The 9,584-nt window shown below is 49.1% G+C and overlaps 1 protein-coding gene across 1 annotated transcript; it reads right to left on the bottom strand.

The window, feature by feature from the left end:
* Positions 1 to 1,615: 1,615 nt before the first annotated feature.
* Positions 1,616 to 2,608, bottom strand: INAFM2 (InaF motif containing 2). Its single transcript, XM_042784741.1, has one exon. The coding sequence runs from the start codon at positions 2,311 to 2,313 to the stop codon at positions 1,909 to 1,911; it is 405 nt and encodes a 134-aa protein (XP_042640675.1). The 5' UTR covers positions 2,314 to 2,608; the 3' UTR covers positions 1,616 to 1,908.
* Positions 2,609 to 9,584: the final 6,976 nt, after the last annotated feature.

Genomic DNA, 9,584 nt, shown 5'->3' with positions numbered 1-9,584 from the left:
CACCGTGATCACCAGGACCCAGAGCCACAGCACATGCGCGGCAGCCCCATGAGCAGGTACTGGCGTGCTGCAGGCAGAGCTGCCAGGGGAACAAAATCAGCCCCTGCTACAGAAGGGGCACGAGGCACACGTGGGGCCGAGCTCAGCCAAGGGCCTGGCCCATGCCCCACTCGGTGCTGCTGCCAGCGTGCCGCCAGCCCCAGCACTGCAGCGTGCGAGCAGGGCAGCCGCCCGCGAGAGCCGCAGCTCCTTCACCAGCTCTTCCACCTGCCCTGCAGAAGGCTGGCAATGATCCCATGCATGCTTTTGGCTAAAATGACTATGTAACAAGCTTTTTTCCTTCCCACCAGTAAGCTTTCTTTTCAAGCGCATTAACAACATACAGACTTTCCTGCACGCAATCCAGAACAGGAGGGTGGAAGATCACACCCAAACCGCTCCCTCCTTTTGCCTCATTTCTTTCTGGAAGCCCTGTTTCTGGCTTCTACCTTTAACAAATACTGTAAAGGAAGTGCCCAGCTGATGGCATGGGCTTAACGCACCATCACCAATCCAGGTATGATACAGCTATTTTCCCCACCAAGTTAAAAAAAAAAAAAAAAAATACTAAGTGCCGCATTTGACAGTACCTTCACGATTTGCACAACTGAGATGTATACACCACATCAGAGCACATTTTTATACTTCAGCAGAGGAAGTCTGAACTCCAGGCATCATTTCACAGGGACACAGAATAGCCTGTCAGCCTCACAGTTACAGCATTCAACCGAAGCCACCCATCTGAAAAGCAGCTGCTCGGAATGACAGAGGCCTTACAGTTTCCTCCTTGACAGCCCACACCCCACGGTCATTAAAGGCCTTTTTCTTCTTTTCACACAGAACATTTCCGAAAACTACAGGGCATGAAAACATCAAGCCGGGAGGAGAGCTCGCCCTGGGCACATCACGAGCTGGCTGGCACCAACCTACCTCCCGACAGAACCCACTCCAGGGTGCCACGGAGCTCAGCCGTCCCACGCCAGCACGAGCACCGCGAGAGCTCCACCTGCTCCTGTCAGGAAAGATCAAACCTTCTCAGCACCAACGCTTAGTTGCCATGATTAGCAGAAGTTAGGCGCGCATGGAGGTTTCTCCAGCCTCACCTAAGGAGACCAACGACAAATGAATCAACAACATTATATGCCGCAGTTGCCCATTAGAGCGGGCAAACCATTTCTGGTACCCAGAGAGCCCTTCCTTCCAGTTCAACATTCCTCCCAAATCATCCTCCCACCCCCGAAGAGAACATACTGTATTGCAGAGACTTTCATATTGGGAAAATATTTTAATATAATAAACAAGTCAATTTACCTTTCACATGTTTTTAAATAAGTTTATGCTCATTGTTAAACAAAGCTGGTTTTACTTAAACAATGGATTACAGCCTCTAAATTCATAATGTTCCCAGCTGATGCTGTAAATAGTGAGGAATTTTGGACACCGATATCCTTTTATAGGTAACAGACTGGCATAAATAGCGCAGGAATTCAATGCAGGTTCAAAGGGAGAAACTAGCCCTGGTGAGGAGAAAAACAAAGCCACAAAATTCCCTTTTGAGGAAGAACGGGGTTAAAAAAAAAAAAAAAAGGTACCGCAGTTGTCCCAAGTCAAACCGGTTCCTTCCCGGGCCGGGGCAGTCTCCAGCCCGAGCTCTTCGGGGCTCGGCCGCGGCGGGGGTCGCGGTGCTGCCGGGCTCCCTCCTCCGCCGAATCCCTTCCGCCGCCGGGCGCGGGTTCCATCCCTCGTCCTCGCCCTCCTCCTCCTCCTCCGCCGGGCTCCATCCCCCCGCCGCCGCATCCCTCCGCTCCCGGCCTCGGCAGGGCCCCCCGGGCCGAGGCGCGGCCGCTCCGCGCAGTCCCGCCCGGTGCCTCAGGGGCTCCCGCGGAGCCGGCGCAGCGCAGCGGAGCCCGCCTCGGCCCCGGGCGGCGGCGATGGCCCGGCCGGCCGCTCCGTCTCGCCGGGGCCGGGGTCGCGGCCGGGGCCCGGCGGCGGCGGTGCGGGCGGAGCCTCCTGCGTGGGGCCGGCGGGGCCCGGCGGCGCGGCGCGGGGCTGCGGGGTGGCGGCGGGGCCGGGGCCGGCGCCGCGCACCGGCTGCCAGATAAGGCTGTAGTAAACGGCGAGGACGATGGCGGCCAGCGAGACAGAGAGGACGTAGGCCAGCACGGTGGCCAGGCGCACCCACTTCTTGTTGGTCTTGGCCGCCATGCGCGCCTTCTTGTCCCCGGTGTAAGTGGCGGGCTTGCCCCGCTCCGCCCCCGCCTCCTTCTCCTTCATGGGGGCCCGGCCCTTGGCCCGTTGCTCCACCGCCCGCTCCGTGGCGGGGCCCGGCGCCGCCGCCGCCGCCGCCTCAGGACATCCCGGTTCCCGCTCCCGGTTCCCCCTCGCGCCGCCGCGGACCCGCGCTGCTCCGGCGACTCCGCTCCAACCTCGGGGCGGGGCTTAAAGGGGCAACACCGCCCTGGTGGAGGTGGGGAGGGGGCGCGGGTTGCGGTTAAAGGGGCGATGGCCGGGCGGGGGTGGGTGTGCTCTGCCGCTCCACGCGCTGGGAGCGGGCTGCAGCTGCTGCGCGTGCGCCGCTGAGGGGGAGCGCGGCGGCTGAGGGGGGCGGTCGTTACTCCGCTGTGTGTCTGTCTGTTTGTCTTTCTCTCTCTTGTTTGTCTGCTGGAGCTCGCCAGCCTGGGGCGAGGGGCAGCGGTAGGTGCGCGGGTGGGGGCGTCTCGGGTGGGCAACCCCCCGCGACCTCCCTCTGGGTCGGGCTGCTGTTGGGGCTCGGTTTGTAGGGCTCTGCGCTGCGAGGAGGGTGAGGGTGAGGGAGGCTCCTGGAAGAGGCCGTGAGGAGGAGGCGGCGGCGAGGCATCTCTCCTCTGCTCTGTTCCCAAGGGGAGTTACTTGGTGCCTCCCTGCCTCCAACTTTTGGGAAGTTTGAAGGGTGCCCTGGATGAGCAGCGGCTTTTGGAGGGAGAGGGGCTGGTTTAGTTCCCTTCCTATCTAAAGCTGCTGTTAGGGCATGTATTGACTTTTCTCCCCATATGTTAGTCCCTCCCAAAAGCATTGTATTGGCTTATTCAGAAGACAGCTGAAATGCTGTTCTAAGATATGGATTAGCCTTTCATTTTTTTTTTCTTTGTCACAAAGTGCTTACTTTTGGGAGTGATTTAGTTGCTCCTTTACAGTAATTTTCTTCCTCCCTTGGTTCTTAGGCCAGTCAGGTGTGTTGCAACAGAAAACCTCTAGTAAACGAGGAGCTGTGGTTCTGAAAGAGGCTTAACAGCAGCTGGAGAAATGACTGTCGCCCAGAAAGGCACCAGAGGAAGTGAGTGATTGAGTTTTGAGTTAAAGCATTTTATTTTTACTTTCAATAGCAGGAGAAATGGGGAGGGTTGGAAGAGAAAGGGAAAACCTCTGGGTTTTTGCAGGAAGTATAGAGCTTGCAGCTCTGAGGAAAACTACTAGGGCCGAAGGTATGTTAGGGAATAAAATGGAATAACTTCAGAAAACCTGTAATTTGGGGGGGGAGGTGGATTGTGTTGCCTAAAGCCCCAAGGCTGCCGTGTGCAGGTGGAAGGGCAGCACTGCAGCCGTGATCTGCACACGCTGACCCTCAACTGGGCATGGCAGGGAGCTCCCAGTGCCCAGCAGCAAGGGCAGCCTGCTGAAAGGGGCTCTGCAGCCCTTCAGTGAGTGGCACCTTGCTGGTTCTTCTTACAAGGGCAAAGGAGTTTGGGGGACTGAACTTTCTGGGAGAGAGCAGCTGTGCAAATGTGGGATGTCCTGTATCCAAGCCCTGCCCTTACCTGGAGGGAAGGGCTAAAGGATGTGACATTGTGTTGCTGGATGCTTTTGGAAATCCTTTGCTGTTTTGGTTTCAGCACAAGTCTATCTGTAGTCACAGAAGTCATGGCTGTGCAGTGGAAATACAGTGAGGGGATCTAGCCCCAGCAAGGATAGCAGTGATTTCACTGCCTGTTCAGGGCAGAGGGGGCTTATTGCCCGTGGCAGGGGGATTGGACTGAACGATTTTTAAAGGTCCCTTCCATCCCAAATGATTCTGTAATTTTGAACTACAGCTAATAACATGCTTTATCCTCTTGAAATACTTAATTTTCAGGAAATATTACTGTAAACCAGTATGTCTAGGGAACATTTGTTAGTATGTATTATGACTTCTCTGTGGGCCCCTTATCTCTTTTGCCCTGATTTATTACACCTGATTTTAGTTTTCTTGTTGAAGTCAAATTTCATACACCTGAACATCACGAGCTGGCCTTACCTCTCTTACCCTGATTTATTACACCTGATTTTCTTCTTATTGTTGAATTCAAATTTCAAACACCTGAACAGCATGAGCTGGTTCCCTTACCTCTCTTGCCCTGATTTATCACACCTGACTGCATCCTTCTCGTTGCAGTCAGATTCTGTACACCTGAATAGCATGAGCTGATGGCGTCCTACTGACAAAGCTTTCCTGAGTCATAGAAATGCATCTTTTGTGTTGTTCTGTAGATTCTGTACACGCATTGCTTTGGGCTGTGCATCTTTAAGTGTTACATGTGGATTTATAGCAATTCCTACTAAATTAATTTTCTACTAATTTTTCAGGCTGTTTTCTCTTGATGATGGGTTTGCTTCAAACCGTTCTCCCCTTGCTTCTCCTGTTTCAATCAGCAGCTGTCTGCTGCTCCATCTTTTCTTTGCATTTCAGGGAATAATTCTGTAACTTGGTTAGGACTTTAACACACCTTTCCTCTGCTTTGCATATATCACAGAGCTATTGATTTTGAGGTCAGACTTTTTGGTTTCTGTGCTGCAGAGTGTTTTAAGATTGAGTTTGCACCTTTTGTCTGGCATAATTTCTTAGATCTTCGGCTTGCTTTTTAATTCATCTGCTCAGCTGTCGGTCTGTATTCACATTCTTGCTGGCCTTTGTTTTCCTGCTATTGAATGCTGCAAAGATGGGCAGAGTCTCATGGGCCTGCTGTCTGTGTCCACTCGTAGTTCTTCCTCAAATCATCTGTGTGGAAATCGCTTCATGCCAAACCCTTATGCTGTCTGTTATCTCTGGTGTTGCCGCTGATACAATTTATCATTGCCTCTGATGAAAGGATGCTGAATTATTGCCTCCTAAAGTCATTTCCCTATGCTCTTCCTTAATTCCAGTTCTGGAATTTTGGGGGAGAGGATTGACACTTACCCCAGGCAGTTCCCCTGGGGCTGAATGAGATCTTAGTTTTTGCCTGATGCTTGTCTAGTCCATGTTGTTTTCCTGCATTTTAGTGTCTCCAAGGACTGACTTACATCTTCTTTTGTTGCTTAACTCTACCTTGTTGTAGTTTGTAGAAGTTGGAGACAAAAATCAGAGCTCCAGCACTGCTAGGTATTGAAATGTCTATTCTGTGGAGTTTAATAAAAGTTGCTTAAACGAGTCAGCAGGTTGGTACAGGAAGTAGGTACAGGACGTAACAGTGAGGTGGTAGGGATCAATATAATAAAAAACAGTTATAGCTGAGTATCTTAGCACTGTGTCCCCAAAATTAATTTCCCCTCTCCTGGGAAGGAAACAAATCCTCCTTAATCTCTGCAAATGACTGCTGCTCTTTCTCTGGTGCTGCGTTTTTGTGGGTTTGTTTGTTTTTTTTTTTTTAACTCTGCTCACCCAAGCTTTGTTTATAAATCCAACAGTTAAATGCACTTCTTTCCCATCAGTGGAGGTCTTGGCAGACTGGACTGGCTAAGGACATGCAGTGAAGTTGTAGAAATAGTTCCAGCAAAGATACTGAGTGTGTTGTGGTTGAGATCCCACTACACCTCGTACCATTTGAATGTAGGTTCTAGGAGCAACTAAAGCTGCTCCAGCTAGAAAATGTGGCAATAGATAATTCAACATGAGTTACACTCCTGACTTCCCAACTCTTGCTCCCCTCCGCTTCTCAGGACTACAGATCTGTAGTTGTCTTAAAGCTGAACCGTGTCATTCTAGAGACATTCTACCTTCAGCCTAGCATTTTCATCTCTCCACTGCACTTACTCGTTGATTATTCAGGCTGCAGCGTGCCTCCTGGCTGTAGCGTAGACTTAGCCTTCATGGAAGACAATCATTCTATGTTATTAAAGAAATTCAGTGTTAAGGCTCTCTTCTCTATGCTAGGCCCTCTGCTGTCTCAGCTTTGAGTAAGACAAGACTTGTGTTCATTAAATTTGAAGTCTAGTTGGCTTTTGCCAAAGTCAGGTCTAAGCTTTTCTTTTTACTGTGAACAAATAAATGGGTGTGAGTTTCTCTCCAGGTCCTTTTGTTCAAGAGCAGGCAGCTGCCAGAAGGCGTGTGCCTTCTGTTCCTAAACTTAGTTCCTTGCTAACAACCACCCATAAAGGCAAATGAGAGCCAGGAAGCCAGACCTGCAATAATGATATTTTCTTTGTCCTCTGGGTTTTAGCAGAAATGCCAAGCTGTGCGTTGAGCAGGGTTCTGTGGTGTAGAAATAATGCTCTGGGCTGCAGAACTCAGAGGTCTTGTAAAGTTAGTGAACATGTCAGGCACTAGACAAAGCTTGCAAATTAGTCCTCTCTGAGATTTTTTTTTCCTAAAGAACAGAAAAGAGGTTACTCACCCAAGACACAGTCAAGGGTATGTGGTGCACTCTGGGACTGGACCTGCCAATGGATCAGAGCTGTATAGCCCTGGAACATCTGGCCTTTCTCCTACGACAGTCCAAACATGGTATGCTTCAGGGCCTGGTTGTTTATAACAGTCTTAATTTTTGACTTCTCTGGTCTGAGGGCCCACTAGAAAATTCGTTTACTTATGAGCCTACTACTTACTGCCTTACACCTGAGTTTAGTTGAAAACCTAAGTGCTGAGACAGATCGTTGAAGATTTGCTGTTCAACCTACCTGAATGAACACTGTTGCTTGAATTTGGCTGCTGCCTGTTGCAATGGGGTGCTTGTTTGCTCTATATGGGCCCCTGAAGGATGTAGCTAAATAAACTTGTGTTATTGATTTCCCATGTTCAGGGTCAGTAGATAGCACCTAGTGCTTCAGGACAGAGATGTCTTAATTAGGGGAAGGTTTTTGGCCTAAGATACTGCCTCTGTACAGACCTGAAACCACTGGATTGAATTGCTGGGAGGTGTGGTGGAGTTGCCACTGTTAATGGAGGCTTCCTGAAGCTCTCTGTCTCAGCTGATCCTACCCTGGGACAAGGGGCAGCCTGGGTGGCTTCCCACAGTCCCATTGTCCCTGTGCTTTTGACTCGGCAAAGGTGACTGCTCTGCCTTTCCTTCCTGTGCCCTGTTACTAGGAGGCAATCTGATGTGACACTCTAAAAATGATCAGCTTATTCCCTGAGGTGTGCGGTTTGATTTCTCCGCTCAGGTTAGCTTGTGTAACTCAAATCATAATTCACTGCCATGATGTTATACACTCCCTTGTCTGAACTCTGGCCCTGGTTTTTGTCCTTGGTGTCTGCCTCCAGCAGTGTGACTTCTACAGATTATAGACTTCATAAAGAATGAACATTTTTTTTTAATTGACAATTTAAACTTTATACTGTCTCCTTGGTCACACTTGTGAGCTGGGGAGAGAAGAGATGGATGAGGTCTTTCTACCTGCCTCCTAATGTTTAAAGGATGGAATAGGTATGTTTAAATTCATCTCTCTTTCTTGGCTGAAGTCCTTGAGCAAATACTTTGCTAGGCTTGAGCCTTCTGTCATAGAGAATGTCTCTGCTCTTGACAGGGGACAATCTCTCATGCTCTCCTGTCTGATCTTCTAAAGGAAATGTGCCTTATTTCACACTCTTGTTCCAGTCTTCCATTTGGAGCCTGCAGGGAATCAGATTATGTTCTTCTCTGGCATTTTCCTCTTACACTTCAAAATCTCCTCTGTCTTATGTGGGAAGGTGCTGTCTCTCTTGTTAATCCAATAACAGATGGGGGGAGGCTGGGGATGTTCTTTTAATTCCCTCAGCTTCTGATTTAGCTGTGGTAAGTGAAGTTTGCACAGCCCACTGTCTTGCACTGACTTGGAAAGTGATCTGCAGAGGTTACAGGGTGTGGGGGAGGGAGATAGAAGTGATGCTGAATTTGAGCTATAACAGCAAGAGGCCTGAGTTTGCTCAGGATAGAGGCCTTGGGCAGGAGGTTCCTGGTAGCTCAGGGTAGTGATGCGTCAGCAGCTTCAACCTTGTATCATCAATTTGGTGAGGCCCATTTTGAGCCATTTTATTATCCTGAAAACCATCTGCACAGTATAAAGAGTGTGTCCTGCTTTCAAGGAGAGCCTTGGACAGTGAATGTTTCCTTGGTGAGGAAACTCTTGAGAGCGAAAAGAATGTCTGAAAAAGATTTATTTTTAATGTTTAGAAGCTCCTGTAAGTAGACGGTGGTTCAGAGCTGGAGTGGGGAGAGCCACCTGGCTAGCTTTGTAGCAGAGGTGTTCACAACATTTTGGAGGAACTGCTTTTGTTTGGTGTAATTCTCAAACAGCTTTCTGGAGACAGGGAGTTCTCCCAGAATAACATGAATTGTCTTTTGGTCTGTTGTTTCCATGACACGTTTCTGAAACCAAGAGAAAGCTGACAAGGATGGCTTGGCAGTTCCATGGACATTCACTGAAACAAGAAAGTTTGCCATTTGCTCACATGTTAAGCTCTAGTCCCAGGGGTTCCCAGTATGCTGAACTGTAGGTTTCACACATTGGTTTGTTGAGAGGAAAGTTGTTACACTGACTGCAGGACTTCATGAAAGTGAATGTTGTGGGTATTTTAATAAAAAAAAAGTTTCTCTTTGGGTGTGAAGCTGTGCTGTGTGTGGTTGTGACTCTAAACCAGTCTCTGTGCAGGAATCCAGAGTCAAAAATCAATGCTTCATTGTTCATTTTGCAAGGAGGAAATGTGCATGTACACACACCAGCTGAACATGGTTCTGAGGGCTGTATTTTGAAAATAACCACCACTTTCCAAGCAATAGGACAGAGATGATTTAAAGGCCACATAATCTGACTGTTTGTCTTTGCCTCTGGTTCTCATGGTCTGAAGAAGCTGAACTCACCCACCTTTGTGTGGAGAATCAATGTGTATGAGTTATGCTTCTCCCTCATGCACACAGATATATATACACACACATATATATCTATCTCGTATTTGCTCACCTGTATGTATGCGAGAGCACTGACATAGGTTGTCTGAAAAAACAACCTATAATAGTTGCAGAACCATGACGCTTTTTATTTAGAGTTGCACCAACCTGTGATTGCCCCTACAACACCAGACCAGGATTTTCTTGGAAGGCCTTCTCCATGATCGCATGACTAGGCGCCGAAGCAGAAGCAATCCTGGTTTAGTCTGGGTTATTGCTGTTTCAATCTGGGTTAGTTTTTTCCCCAGGATGGAGAAGGGTGCTTTTTCAGTAGTTCATTTGTGCATGATTGCTCCAGCCATCTTTGGGGCCAGCGCTTCATGCAGCTAAGCTCTTGGTTAGACTGAACAACTTATTTGTTCTTCAAAGTCAACTTGACTTTGCTTAGGTTTGGGTCCTTACTGAGTTACA

This window comes from Tyto alba, unplaced genomic scaffold (assembly GCF_018691265.1).
Source record: "Tyto alba isolate M040663 unplaced genomic scaffold, T.alba_DEE_v4.0 Super-Scaffold_8, whole genome shotgun sequence".
NCBI lineage: Eukaryota > Metazoa > Chordata > Aves > Strigiformes > Tytonidae > Tyto > Tyto alba.
Note: the sequence above shows the minus strand (reverse complement) of the source record. Positions and strands in the feature narration are given on the sequence as shown.

Excerpts from the sequence above, each read along its gene's own strand:
- INAFM2 (XM_042784741.1), bottom strand. The coding sequence starts at position 2,313 with ATGAAGGAGAAGGAGGCGGGGGCGGAGCGGGGCAAGCCCGCCACTTAC.